This window comes from Camelus dromedarius, chromosome X (assembly GCF_036321535.1).
Source record: "Camelus dromedarius isolate mCamDro1 chromosome X, mCamDro1.pat, whole genome shotgun sequence".
In the NCBI taxonomy this organism is placed as follows: domain Eukaryota; kingdom Metazoa; phylum Chordata; class Mammalia; order Artiodactyla; family Camelidae; genus Camelus; species Camelus dromedarius.
This window is the reverse complement of record NC_087472.1, coordinates 41,494,613-41,508,555: the sequence shown is the minus strand read 5'-3', so window position 1 is coordinate 41,508,555 and position 13,943 is coordinate 41,494,613. Positions and strand designations below refer to the sequence as shown.

The window sequence follows — 13,943 nt, the reverse complement described above, 5'->3', positions numbered from 1 at the left end:
TCAAAATGTTGCTTTAATGTAATATGTTTTAAAGTACCTTTTATACTTGGGGGATGAATTAATTATTTAATGCTAATCTCCCTTTATGAGATATTTTTCTTATATAGCTGAGAGAAGTCATCTAAAGGTTTAGCAATATATTCAGCTTCAGATAGCCCACCAAATACATCACTCTTAGAGTAAATAGGTAGATCGACTTGGATTAGGTCCTTTTTTTAATCTCCTTTTTCTACTGGAACTCAAGGAACTGATGATGAGGAAAATGGCTTTTTGATTTCTTATGCTTTTAAACTTATGGGAGTCTCTCAAGAACAACACTGTGAACCTTTATAGATATAATTCCAAATTTGTTAATCTGTAACATTGCTTTCTCAGAGAACTGCAATGAAAGATAAGAAACTCACATGATTAAAGTAGCCAAAGAAACCTGACTGTGTTAGGGTTTATAAATCATAATCAATAGCAGTAATGATATTACTGTTTTCATCACAATAATATTGTCCTTCCTACTTGAAAATGACACCACTGATAGTAATTACTATTTGTGTGCACACTGTAGTTGAAAAGACCTGTGTAAAATCAATAGTTTTTCCCAGTGTCTGCAGCAAGATACCTTTATATCCTTTCTTCACTTTATAAGTAAATCTGTATTTACATTAAAGAATGACAGGTCATGCTAAGACCAACTCAATTTAAAATCAGAAGTGGTATCTCCACTGCAAATTTTAAATGTTCTTTTTAGAATATTGCGCATCTGGTTTTGATACTAACATTTCATATCAGAGTAGGGGGATTGTGATTATTAAACTGACCTAAAGTTTCTTTTGGTTCTTTGTGTAGTGTGTTAGAATAATACAAACATAGTCACACTGACAAGTATCTCCATCCTAATGATTTTCAAATTAAGGAATGGTTTCAAATTAGGAAAGCTTTTTGTTCACCTAGCTTTGGAATAGCATGATGTATGCTAATTGCTAACTTCGTCTGCATTATTTTTTAAAGATCAAATGGGCACAGTGGTAATTTTCATTAATCTCATACAGAGCAGCTAATTAAAATTTCCATTATTATCCATCCATTATCTAGTTGTTTCCTTTGTTCAGTATCAGAACAGGATATTAATAATAAGCCATTCTTGTATTACAACCCTGTTAAATATAGTGAGAATTAGTGTAATCTATTGCGTTGTTTTGGTTTTAGATGACTTCTTTAATATTATGCTGCATCATATTGATTATGCTGAAGATACTTTGACATATTGTAATAGAGATTTCAGAATCAAATACTTGTTGCTTTAATTTTTTAATCAATATGGAGACAAAGTGACATAAAGTAGAAAAAGAAGTAACCCAAGGCCCAGAATGTTAGTGTTTTATTCTCGCAACTTCACTAATTATGTGAACTTGGGAAATCAGCTTGATTCTCTACTTCTGTAATGCGGATATTAGGAGAGCTGATCTTTAAGGACCAGTGCAGCCTTCTCATGGTATAATAATTCATAATTTCCAAATACGAACTTATGTGAAAACCCCAAAGTCCTTCTAAGTTATAACACACATTTGTTCTATAAAGTTACATATTTTCTGTCTTACTCCATTAGGTTGTTTGCTCCCATTCCTTATAACCATAGAGTATCCTCAATTATAAAACTGTTTCTAAGACTTGGAGGAGGGGTGAGTCCCAAGGTGATTGGCTGGCGTAATTTTTCCATAGAGTATCTCACCCACAACCATGTAGAAGAAGGGAAGTAACATTTTCTGAGCACCTTACTCTGTCTATGAGACAACATGTATCAAACGTCTGTTTTAGGCACTTGATATGCATTGTCTTAATCCTCCTAATAAATACGAGGGGTAGGTGTTTTTCACCCTTATATCATGAATGAGCAAACATGTTTATAGAGAGAAGTTCAGTCAGCTGCTCAAAGACTACCTAGAAGGTAAGGGGGCCATGATTCATACCCAGGGGCAGTTTGAGCCATCCCCAACATACTATATACTGCCTCAATTTACCTGTTGTGTACTAGCATCTCTGAATAAATTGTAATGGAACCTCTCAGAAGTATAATATTCAAAAGCAAAGCTAAACTGAATTTGGAAGGTTCAACATGTTGAAACTCATCAGTCATTCACCCATTTCTTATTCGCCATTCATATATCCGTCTTTCATTCAAGAAATATGTATTGAGTACTTAGCATATGCCAAGCACTGTGTTAAGATCTGGAGGTACAGCAGTAAACAAGCTAGGTGAGGTTCCCACATCCTGGGCCTTATGTTTTAATGAGGAAGACACAGTAAATGAGTTAAGTGCTAAAGCAGATGAACTTATATAAAGCTAATAGTATCAGTGAGATTTGAAATGGTGTTGTGATGATAACTGCAGTGTGAAGGGCAGACTCTTGGGCTGAGACATAAATGATGAGAGCCAGCAATGGAGATGTCAGGGCTAAGAGTCTTTCAGGTAGAGAGAACAGCGAATACAAAGGTCATTCTGCAGAAACGAGCTCTGTTTACAAACCTCTGAGGGCGGATCAGTAGGGCCTTGTCATCTGTTAATTTAGAAAACAAGTTTGAGGATCATGTGAAAGTGATATGTGACAGGAGACCTGCAAAATTTTATACTTTAATGTTTACTTGCTATTATTCCTTGTGGTTCTGTAGCCTTAAGAGATAGGTAAATAAGTTATAGAAATGTGGAACTGATTTCACGGCGATGGCTTTACTCACTGCACCATCTGTGTGGTGATTCATTGAGTAGACTTCTTGAACATCTACTCCATATCCTAATAAAGCAAGAAAAATCAAGTCAGTGGCCATTACACAAAATATGGGAACAAAAAGTATGAAATTGTATTCCTTGTTCTGTAATTGTTATAGACAGATTCAGGCACATCACACTTCAGTTGAGGCTCACTACACTCAGTCACCTTGGTAGATACTTGGCATGCATGGAGTTCCAAGTCTAGAAGAGAGAGACACAAATAATGACCTCTGCACCAATGTCTTAAGTGCTGTAATAGTGATGGTGCCACAGTGGTGTAAGGGAATAGAGTTCTCGTACATAAGACGTTATCAGACTTTAAACATTTACTATTTAATGGAATTTTTAAAAATTTATACATTAAGAATGGTTGACAATTTCCATATTCAGAAGGCATTCTCAATAAAAAGCCAAATAGTGTGAAACCCTAGGGAGTCTATTTCTCATTATTAACATATTGTTTTTTTTTAAACTCTATAGCCTCTAATGATATGACTTTTACCAAATTAGCAGAAACTGAGTGTAATTCATACGCATTTACAAAATGGGACTCAGGCTAGAGTTTTAATTCAGGAGGATATGTTTGTAATATAGAAAAGGGACAGTTATAAGTATGTATTTCTAGAACGTGAAACTTTGAGTTATTAGTACAATGACTGTGTTGATGATGTTTTTCTCCCAGCCTTCTCCCCAAACTGCTTACATAGTTATGGCAAGGTGATGAAGTTAAGGAGCTGTGATGAGATAATGAGTTCTAGAAATAACCCCGTATATGTTGGAAATTAAGCTAAAAACTAGTCACTCTCAGATAAATGCATTTAAGGACTTTTAAAGATCAATCTACAGCCTGGGAGTAACAGGATGGAGTAGCTGGGAATTGGTGAATGCTTTAGAGTAATTTGTTAACTAATATGCTAATTGGAGACTATAGTGTTGTATATTTTAACCATCTTCCCTTGTTTTTCAGATAGGCTGATACTGACATATTTCAAAAGATTCGAGTTATGTATAATGTTTTGCATTAAATTCTGTTCACTGTATTTTGCAGAACAGAATATAAATATTTTAAGTGGGAAAATTAATAAGACGATTTCTAAATGTTCAGCCTGTGGGTTAAGGAGGACCTGCTAATGTTAATCCTAATGTCTGGGATTGTAAATTTAAGCATCCCCATCAGTGATACTTTATGCCACTCAAGTCCATATTCTATTCCGGTCATGTGCATCATCTGTGTAATTTTCTTTTAAATGAGACTGAGGAGAGTGTTGAGATATATACTACATGATTTTAGCACATCATTTCTATGACCAAGAATTTTTAAGCGACTAGCACTCTGTACACATTTTTATACAATAAAATTTTACATATTCTATGTGTGATTTTATATTAAAAAAAGCCTTGTTGTTTGTCTAAAATAGTATCTTTTTTTTTTAACAGGGAGGGCTGAAAAACAGCAAACATGAATGCACCCTGTCTTCACAAGAATATGTGCATGAATTACGATCTGGTATTTCAGATGAGAAACTTCTTAACTGCCTAGAATCTCTCAGGGTTTCTTTAACCAGCAATCCTGTCAGGTAGGTGGTTCTTGTTGTTTCGGTATATGATTCATATAATCTGTACTGTATATAATTGTTGGAAATATAATCAGCTATGTCATTTTAACCTCAAGATTTCCTGACAGAAGTCTGATGTTAGCTAATAAAACAATGTCTAATTATGAGGTTGTATACTTTTAAAAATATAGAGTTAATCTGATCTCTAATAATGTACAATTTTAAGAATACAGATATTCCCTGGATGGTTAAATCCTCTTTGATTATTATAAAATATGGATCCAGAAGTTAAATATCCACATTTACATGAAAATCTGTACTCAGCGACCGTTCTATATTTATTTGTAAAATGAATTAAGTATAATGGCTTTATGGTATTATTCCTTTTTAACTTGAAGTAAATATATATTCTACAAGTTTTAGATATACTCTTCACACATTTCTGTAATTTCGGATAGCAAAAATTAGTTTGTCTTAACCAATAAAGGAAGTAAGAAAGTATTAAACTCCTCAAAATTTTACACACTTAGCTATTACCTAGGGACAAAGGATTTTTAGGGAAGAAGTTCTTGCCAATAGTGGATTCCAATGACTGATATTTTATTAACCATAAAAAGCCTTTAAATTAATTACACCCCAAATGAAATGTTTTTATAATGAAAAGGAGATTTTCAGTAATATGAAACTATTCTGGGATCCAGTTACACAATTACCGAACTCTTAAGTTTGGAAATTACTGGATAAGAATATATAGAAACCGTATTTTGATTTTATTCTTGGTTTTCCTAATATGTGATAGGGCCCACGTCTTGTACTTCCCTGATCTATCCACAGAGCCTTGAAAATAATTTTAGAGCTCAGTTGTTTCATTTGGATTTATGTATAAATTGAAATATGCTACTTATTTTTACCTATAATGCATTTGGCAGAGTAACTGGGAAAGTGTAATTCTACAATAAAATTTAAAAAGTTAGCTGCAAGATATATGACTTGCATTTGAATATGATAATTATTCAGAGGTGGCTGTCTTGCTATTTTTTCCAGAATTATTCTGGTTTTAATGATTTGAACAAGGATGTGAGTTTTCTGGGAACAGTAACCATGGTGGTTCGTTCCCCGCTCCCCGCCCCCCCCCCCGCGTCACCCGCCACCCCCGCCACACAGTGCTGCCGCCGCCGCTGCCCACAAGTTATAGTAAATTTATTGCTCCGAAAATTTCTGTTGAAGGGAAATAAATGAATACATGAGTCTTTAAGAAGTGACTATAGAAGTCGTGACATTTAGGAATGAAGTATGGGCAAACCTAGTAAAAAGGTTTTTATAAAGATAGCGGGAAAGTTTTGAAATTACATGCGGGTCTTTTAAAATGTAGCCGAGTAGCTACCAGATGTCTCCGAAGAATTCTGGGACCAGGCGAGAAGCTGGCAGGTCCTGATTGGGTAGAGGCAGCTGCATCCTGGCAACTGATTGGCTCCACGGTTGCCAGGGGCTACTTGTTGCGTCACAAGCCCGGCATTACGTGGTAGCCCACGCTGGAGGTCGGAGCTCGCCGGCCGAACTCGCTGACTGGAGCTGAACGTCACCATCTCACCTGCTTGAGCTATCCTCAAAATGAGTAAGGATGGGTCTGGGAGCTGTGGCAGCATCTCTGCCGTGGGTGGAGCCAGTGGAGGCAGTGACCCACCGCCTCTGGGCAGGGTAGCTCTTGCTACTAAGTCCACACGATCCAGGGTACGAATCCAGGATATTGTACCTTGTTGTGTAAGCCAGCTGCTCACCTCTACTCTATTTGATAATGTCTTCAAGATTAGAGGAATCGAGATTTCCCAGGTCTCTATCGTGGGAATAATCCGACAGGCAGAGAAAGCTGCAAACTGCGTTCTTTACAAGATTGATGATATGACCGCCAAGCCTATTGAGGTTCGTCAGAGGATCGGCAGAGATAAAGCAAAGCAGGGGGTGACTCTGCTTCCAGTGGGGGTCTATGCCAAAGTGTTCGGTATCCTCAGATGTTCTGCGGAGGTGAAGAGCCTTGAGGTGTTGAAAATCCGCGTCCTGGAGGATATGAACGAATTCACCACACACATTCTAGAAACGGTCAACGCACACATGGTGCTTGATAAAGCTCTCCAAGCGGCCTCTGGGCAGAGCACCCCTGTTGCTCCGTTCGACATGGATGAAGCCCAGAAGCACAGTGAGTGCCACCCTGACTTCCTCTGGAAGGAGGTGCTGCGTTTGATTCAAGAGTGTCCTCGACAGGAAGGCAAGAGCATTGGTGAGCTCCTGGAGGAGCTTCGCAACCTGAGTATTGGGACCATCAAGCAAACCATTAATTACCTGACCACCGAGGGCCACATCTACCCCACCGTGGATGGGGAGCATTTTAAATCTGCTAATTGAAGCAGCAAAACGTTTTTTCATTTTTCGAAGACCCTTGCCTTCTGTTGTGACTGAGTTTGACTGTTTGACTTTTAGCAAGTAGTTTTTTTAAGCAAAAGATCGGAACTGGCATCCTTTGGAACCTCACTGCTTTTACAGTTGCATTGGACTTTCCTCTTTTTCTAACTGTCTATATTTGAAACTCAGAGGGAATTGGCAATGGATAAATTCACTGGCCTTTTTGTAGGATTTACCTGCAAGCAAACGAAAACACTCCTTGACGGACGAATTTGGGGGAGAAAAGGTACAGAAAAAAATTGAAAAATTATTACTTAGGTGTGTGGGAGCTTCTTTTTCTGAAATAACTGCATACTAGGAGAAAACAGATTCAGTCAAGGAGCCAGTTAAGATACAAAAAAAAAACATATTGTTTTTACATTAGACTTATTTTCTGTTTGGATTTAGCTTATTCTAGTCATATTGTTATCTCTTGCTAAATATAGTAATTGATTAATTCAGATGTGCTAAAGATAGCAATTTATGAAGTCAGGTACTCAGTTGAAGTGTTCACTGAAGGATTTGCTCTTATTGCCTTAGTTTTATGTTTTTTAAAAGATACAATTACACTGTGTTTAAATGGCAGGGTCACCTTTGACTACTTTTTTCTTAAAATATCATTAGTTTAATTATTGTGTCAAATACAATGTGGTATTTGGATTAAATTACAATCTCTTGTACTTGCATGGTACACAGATACCAGACTTTGTTTTATTTCTAATGTATTATCTGCAGTACTAAGTGCTCTGTTTTATGTATAAGAAGATTTTATTCTTATAGGTTAGACAAATAAAAAGTAATTATAGGAGTATTATTAAACTTAGCAAGTTTAACTAAATCTATTCAAACCTTTTATTAAAACACTTGCAAAATTTTGACTTCCCTGTGTGATTTTTTTCTAAATTCATTTGAAAAGCCTTTTGTTTTTTTTTTTTTGAATATTAATGTTAATTATCTGGAATAATTTTTTTCTCTTCTCTATATGATTATCAGTAACATAGGTTATATCTGAGTTGTAATAATACATTTTAGTATAGGTTATATTAATTATGTGAGGCTCTTTAAATAATTGAGTAAAGTAAGCATTTAGTTGTCCATACACTAAAGATGGTATCTTTCAAATTACTACTTTTGTTACATTACTGGAAAGAATATATATATATTCATTCAGACAGGTAGAAGAGAAAAGCATTAATTGTCTTAATCACAAAAAAGGTGCAAAAACAGAAAATCTCTTAAGTGCACCATAGCCATCCATACTGTCAGAACACGGCCTCTCTTATGCCACTTGTTACAAAAACTTACCACCAATTCTTCTTAAGATTCTGAGGCATAAACTTAAATTTTCTTCCCTTCAAAAGCCAAGAAATCACGAAACTCTTTTGAAAACCACAAATGGTTTTAACATACTATAAACCTGTTGTTTAAATTATCAGACATCTTTCCACTTTCTAGTCTTCATAAACATAGGAAATTCTGAACCACTCTTTGTTGAAAAGGTTGCCTGCTCTGGGGAAAATCATACTGAGGGAGAGACCAGGGGCATATTTCTTCCTCAGAATCTCAGAACGGAAAGAAATAATCTAAGAGACATAATGTTCTTTAGTGGTATCACTTACACAAATGCACAAACCCGGAGATTAACATCTGATATTATGACTTGTAGATCGTTCTCCTAGTTGTCAGAGTTGATTCACCTGGCCTTTGGATGGGTAGCCACTTTTCCCCTCGTTCTAGGAATATTCCTTCAGGACTAGGAAAATAGCAACCAAAAAGAAAAGGACAAAAAGAGAAAAAAAAAAAAAGAAAAAGAAAAAGAAAAAAAAAAAGCCCTTTTTGGCTGCCTCTGTGCCCGGAAACTGGTATTTTGCAGTACATACACCTGAATTTAAGGCCAGGGACTACCCTCGCTCCTTTCACCATCCTTTGAGGGGAACTGTCCTCTGTCTTAGTATTTTGGGGTTCTTTTTAGGTTTGTTAATTACCCAGCACCCCTCCCCCTCATTCTTTCGCTTTAGTGGGATTCTGCTGCAGGTAAGGGACTGCAATGGAAGAATAGTAAGCATGCCTAGCTACAATGTGAATGGAAATCAACAAACATTTTTAGGCAGAAAAGAATTGCTAAGATTGTCTCGTACATGCACATTTAGTGCATGTTAGGGGTAGCAGATTATTAAAATTCAGTTTAAGCCATCCACCTGGCACGCATACTTTTTCAATTTTGTTTAGCTGGTGAATAAACTTGGCCAGTGCTCCCCTTCCTCTTCAGTCTTGCCTTGTATCTGAGCCAAACCTTTGAGGATAAGTTAGAAATCTTGGGGAAATACAGTCGACTGTTTTGGGCAGGAACATTTAAGTCTGAAGAATCTGAAGAACATAATTGATGGTTATAATCCACTAGGGGTTGTTTTCCTATGGCTCATGGGCGTAAGAAATGTGTGCATTTATGTTGAAGTTGATTCTAAATGAGCTGAATAAATAAATTTGAAAATGTTTTCAAGTCAAAGCTAGTATTATTGTCATAATTGTTAGTAACTGTTTTATTTTACCGACTAAATTTAGATTTAGGGGGGAAGGTAAAGCTCAGTGGTAGAGTGCGGGCTTAGCATGCGCGAGGTCCTGAGTTCAATCCCCAGTACCTCCATTAAAAAAAAATTGATTTAGATTTTAATTGTAATATGAGAAATACAAATTGTATTTTTACAATTTTCATTAACTTTTTATAATGACACATCAAAAATGGTAAACACTGAGAATTATTTTCAGTCATTAAAACTTTAGTGAGTACCTACTATGTGCATTTAAGTTTTAACTTTCATTTTAATAAGCTTAAATTCAATTGACTTCTGAAATATTTATTAAAATAAAAATAGTTAATGTTTTAACATTTATATAGTACTTATTATCTGCTAAGCACTGTTCTAAGAGAGAGTGTGTGTATGTGTCTCTGTGATGCCTAGATTTATATTTCCAGCTCAGACATTTCTCTTGAAATTTAGATTCTGTCTCCAAATGTCTTCCTGGATGCCCTACAGGCATCTTTAAAAACATTAAAGAAATAATAGCAAGAAACACTTACATATATACCATTTTACTCTCCCCTAGGAAATGTTCTAAGAACTTGAAATACACACATACAACCAGGCAATCATTATCATTACTATTAATATTGTTCTCATTTTATAGATGAGGCACTTGAGGCTCAGAAAGCTTAAGTAATTTGCTCCATTTTAGTGTTACATGGTTAGTATCAGAGCTAAGGTTCCAACCCAGAGCCTGGGTCCTTAACTACTTCTTTGTACACAATAAGGAAAGTCTTTAAAAATATCCTCCTTTCATTCTTGTCACATACTAAATATTTTAACTTTATGTCTTTCATTAAAATTTGCCTGACTTGAATTAAAAAAAAAACACTGAAATATTCCCGCAAAAAATATAAAGGAGAATATAAAAGCACCTGCGTACTCATCTACTAGTTTAAGAACCAAAACTTTATTATAGTTGTAGAGAACTTAGCCATATAACTCATTAATTTTTAATGACACTCTACCACCCTTTGAGCCTACATTTTTCACTGATTAAAAAATCATCTGAAAGGCTCCATCTTCTATAAACCAATGCATTTATTTTTTGAAGTGTAATATGTGAAGAATATATATCATTGTGTTGAAAAGTCTTTTTCCTATGACCTCATGGCTCTGTGTAGTGAAATTTGGGACTTCTTTGCTCTGTACATGATGGATGGTACTGCTAGTAATTCAAATGTATGGTATTTATTCCAATTTACCATTATATGATAAATTAAGAAAACTTTATTTTACTATTGAGAGATAAATTTTTTTCTTTTCGGTAATACCTGAAGTTGGAGCGGTTCAATGACTAGCACTTAATATTATGTAGTTTGTTTTTATACAGCACATGGATATCCCATAAAGGAATAACAAATTCCCCTTGTCCATATGGGGCCTGTCCGTATGGAGCCTACATTCTAGTAAGAAAAGTCAGACAATTAAAATTTTATATATATATATAAAATGTCAGGTTGTGATCTGTCCTGGGGAGGGAATGTTGCTATTTTATATCCTATGGTCAGTGAAGGCCTCCCTGTCTTTAATGATATGTGAGCAGAGATCTCAAGGAAGTGTGGGAGTGAGCTATGTTGTCCACTGGAGGAAGAAGAGTGTTAGAAACAGGAGCCAGCAAGAGCAAATGCTGGGCCTGTTCCAGGAATGTCAGAGGCCAGGGGTGTGGAGGCAGAGAATTGTGAGCCATTGGAAGGACGTCAGCTTTTACTCTTGAGTGAGCTGGCAAGCTGTTAGAGGGTTTTGAGGAGAGTAATGGCCAGACCTGACGTAGATTTTTAAAGAATAACTTGGTACAAGCAGGAAGACCATGTTACATATCGCAGTAAAGGAGCTAGAAATCTCATAAGGATTCTAGGGGCAGCCATATAGCTGTGCCTCATGGAGGCTGACACGGAAGGTCCCTTGACATCCCAGGGTAGTCCTAGAACCTGATTATTTTTGTTATGAGTCTTCACCTCAGCAGAAGAAATGCATGGCTTGTCTCCCTGATTTGTTCCATTGTTAACGTGGCCTCTACATGAGTCTGCTGCTGCTTCTGATATTAACTGCCTGGCTTTCTCTACATTACCCATTTTGAATTCTTTATGGAGAGACTCTGGTCCCCATTTGTTTCTGCTCGGGCAAAGCTTTTCATGACAGGCCACCTGAGCCTTCTGGCCCGCTTAAGTGCTTGCCACACCGCTGGTCAGGTGACCATCCCTAATCCAGTCAGTTTTGCCCTTGGTAAGGAGAGGGAGGCAAGATGATGTGGTCCGGAATTTGTCCACCTCAGAAGGTGTTCCTGGAGAGTGCTCCCCTAAGAAGGGGACGTGAGCTTCTCTGGCACCAACCAGTGTAGGAACTTTAATAAGGTGAGAAAGAGAGTTATCATTATTTTTTAAATTGAAGTATAGTTGATTTACAATGTTGTGTTAGTTTCTGTGCAGCATAGTGATTCAGTTATACATATGTATATATATATATTCCTTTTCATATTCTTTTTCATTACAGGCTATTATAAGGTACTGAATAGTTTTCAGTGAACAGTAGCACCTTGTTTATCTGTTATTTATATACAGTAGTTTGTATCTGCAAACCCCAAACTCCTAATTTATCCCTCCTTCCCTTTCCCCTTTGGTAACCATAAGTTTGTAGAAAGAAAGTTATTGTGTGGTTATCTCCTGAAGGTCAAGAATTATGTTTTATTTATTCTCTGTATTCAGCACATAGCATTATTCCTTGTGGAATTAAAAGTTGAGTGAATGAAAAAAAGTAACAGACTGCTACCACAAAGTACCTCTAGTATTCCCGTGTGTATGTGTGGGTTTGGAGAGCGGGGAGAAGATCAAGGAGCACCAGTGTCCTTTCTTTTCCTCTGAGTGTCCTGAGGATTCTTACCAAAGTCTAGTAAGCCACCTCCAAGCAATGGTTTCTTCTTGGACTTTTTTCTACCATTTGACTCTAGACCGAAAGTCTTTCTTCTTCCTGATAAAGGGATACTCTCCTCAACCTGCCCCCCACAAAAAATCAAATAGTAGTGGTGGGATATGTGTTTACATCACATGGTTAAAAAAATTCTCAAACGCAGTGTAGTGTTTTCCCTTCTTGGGAACTCACAGTGAATGTTAGTATTGTTTTTTTAAAAAGGATTTTAGAAATCCTATAAGAAAGAATCATGTTTTAACTTTACTAATACAGAGTTTCCAAATGAAAAAAAGTATTTTATTCCTTAGACATGTGAAGAACCATTCTATAGTGTAAACCACACTTTCTATTTCCATCAGATTTAAACCTATCGACACCCATAAGATTTTATCTAACCATCCCTTACTTTATTTTTTTTCATATATATATTTTCATTGAAGTATAGTCAGTTTACAATGTTGTATCAATTTCTGGTGTACAGCACAATACTTCAGTTATATAGGAACATACATGTATTCATTTTCAAATTCTCTTTCATCATGTTACTACAAGATATTGAATATAGTTCCCAGTGCTATGCAGTATAAATTTGTTGTTTATCTATTTTTTATGTATCAGTTAGTATCCGTAAATCTTGAACTTCCAATTTATCCCTTCTCATCCACTTCCCCTCCTGGTAACCGTAAATTTGTTTTCTATGTCTGTAAGTCTGTTTCTGTTTTGTAAATAAGTCTGTCTTTTTTTTTTTTTTTTTTTTTAGATTCCACATATAAGTGATATCACATGGTATTTTTCTTTCTCTTTCTGGTTTACTTCACTTAGAATGATAATCTCCAGGTTCATCCATGTTGCTGCAAATGGCATTATTTTATTATTTGTTATAGCTGAGTAGTAGTCTATTGTATAAACATACCACAGCTTCTTTATCCAGTCATTTGTCGATGGACATTTAGGTTGTTTCCATGTCTTTGCTATTGTAAATAGTGGTACTGTGAATACTGGGGTACATGTGTCTTTTTGAATTAAGGTTCCCTCTGGATGTATGCCCAGGTATGGGATTACTGGATCAAGAATTCAGCAAGGTAGCAGGATACAAGATTAACGTACAGAAATCAGTGGCATTTCTTTGCACTAACAGTGAAATATCAGAAAAGCAAAATAAACAATCCCTTTTAAAATTGCATCCAAAAAAAAAAACCAAAAATTTCAAAATAAATCTGACCAAGGTAGTGAGAGTTTTATATTCGGAGAACTTCAAAACATTGACCAAGGAAATTAAAGATGTCTTAAAGAAATGGAAAGATATCCCATATTCTTGAATTGGAAGAATTAATATTGTTAACATGGCCATACTACCTAAAGCAATCCACAGATTTAAGGTGATCCCTATCAAATTACCCAGGACATTTTTCACAGAATTAGAACAAATAATCCTAAAATTTATATGGATCTCACAAAAGATCTGTAATTGCCAAAGCATTACTGACAAAAAAGAATGAAGCTGGAGGAATAACCATCCGCTACTTTAAAATCTCCCTCCCATTAACCGACAAATAAGTAATCAAACGAACACAGCAAACAACTAATTTATTTCTCGTTTGGAAAGAAACAAATAAACAAGATCAATGAAACAACAACAGCAATTGAGAAAAGGAGGAAACCAATATAAGAACAAACCCCAGAATGAGAGTAATAAGGAAA

The 13,943-nt window shown here is 35.9% G+C and overlaps 2 protein-coding genes across 4 annotated transcripts in view; both read left to right on the top strand.

Moving 5' to 3' along the window:
• The window catches only part of DIAPH2 (diaphanous related formin 2), a 798,971-nt gene that overhangs the window by 174,713 nt on the left and 610,315 nt on the right, over positions 1 to 13,943 (top strand). For all 3 annotated transcript variants that reach the window (XM_064482987.1, XM_064482986.1, XM_064482985.1), the window contains one exon: positions 4,199 to 4,338. In XM_064482987.1, coding sequence (XP_064339057.1) covers positions 4,199 to 4,338 — 140 coding nt within the window. The remainder of the gene's footprint in view (positions 1 to 4,198; positions 4,339 to 13,943) is intronic.
• RPA4 (replication protein A4) lies at positions 5,335 to 7,509 on the top strand. Its single transcript, XM_010975781.3, has one exon. It carries the CDS (start codon positions 5,929 to 5,931, stop codon positions 6,715 to 6,717), a length of 789 nt encoding a protein of 262 aa, XP_010974083.2. The 5' UTR covers positions 5,335 to 5,928; the 3' UTR covers positions 6,718 to 7,509.

Coding starts and splice junctions, on each gene's coding strand:
- RPA4 (XM_010975781.3), top strand. CDS start 5,929: ATGAGTAAGGATGGGTCTGGGAGCTGTGGCAGCATCTCTGCCGTGGGT.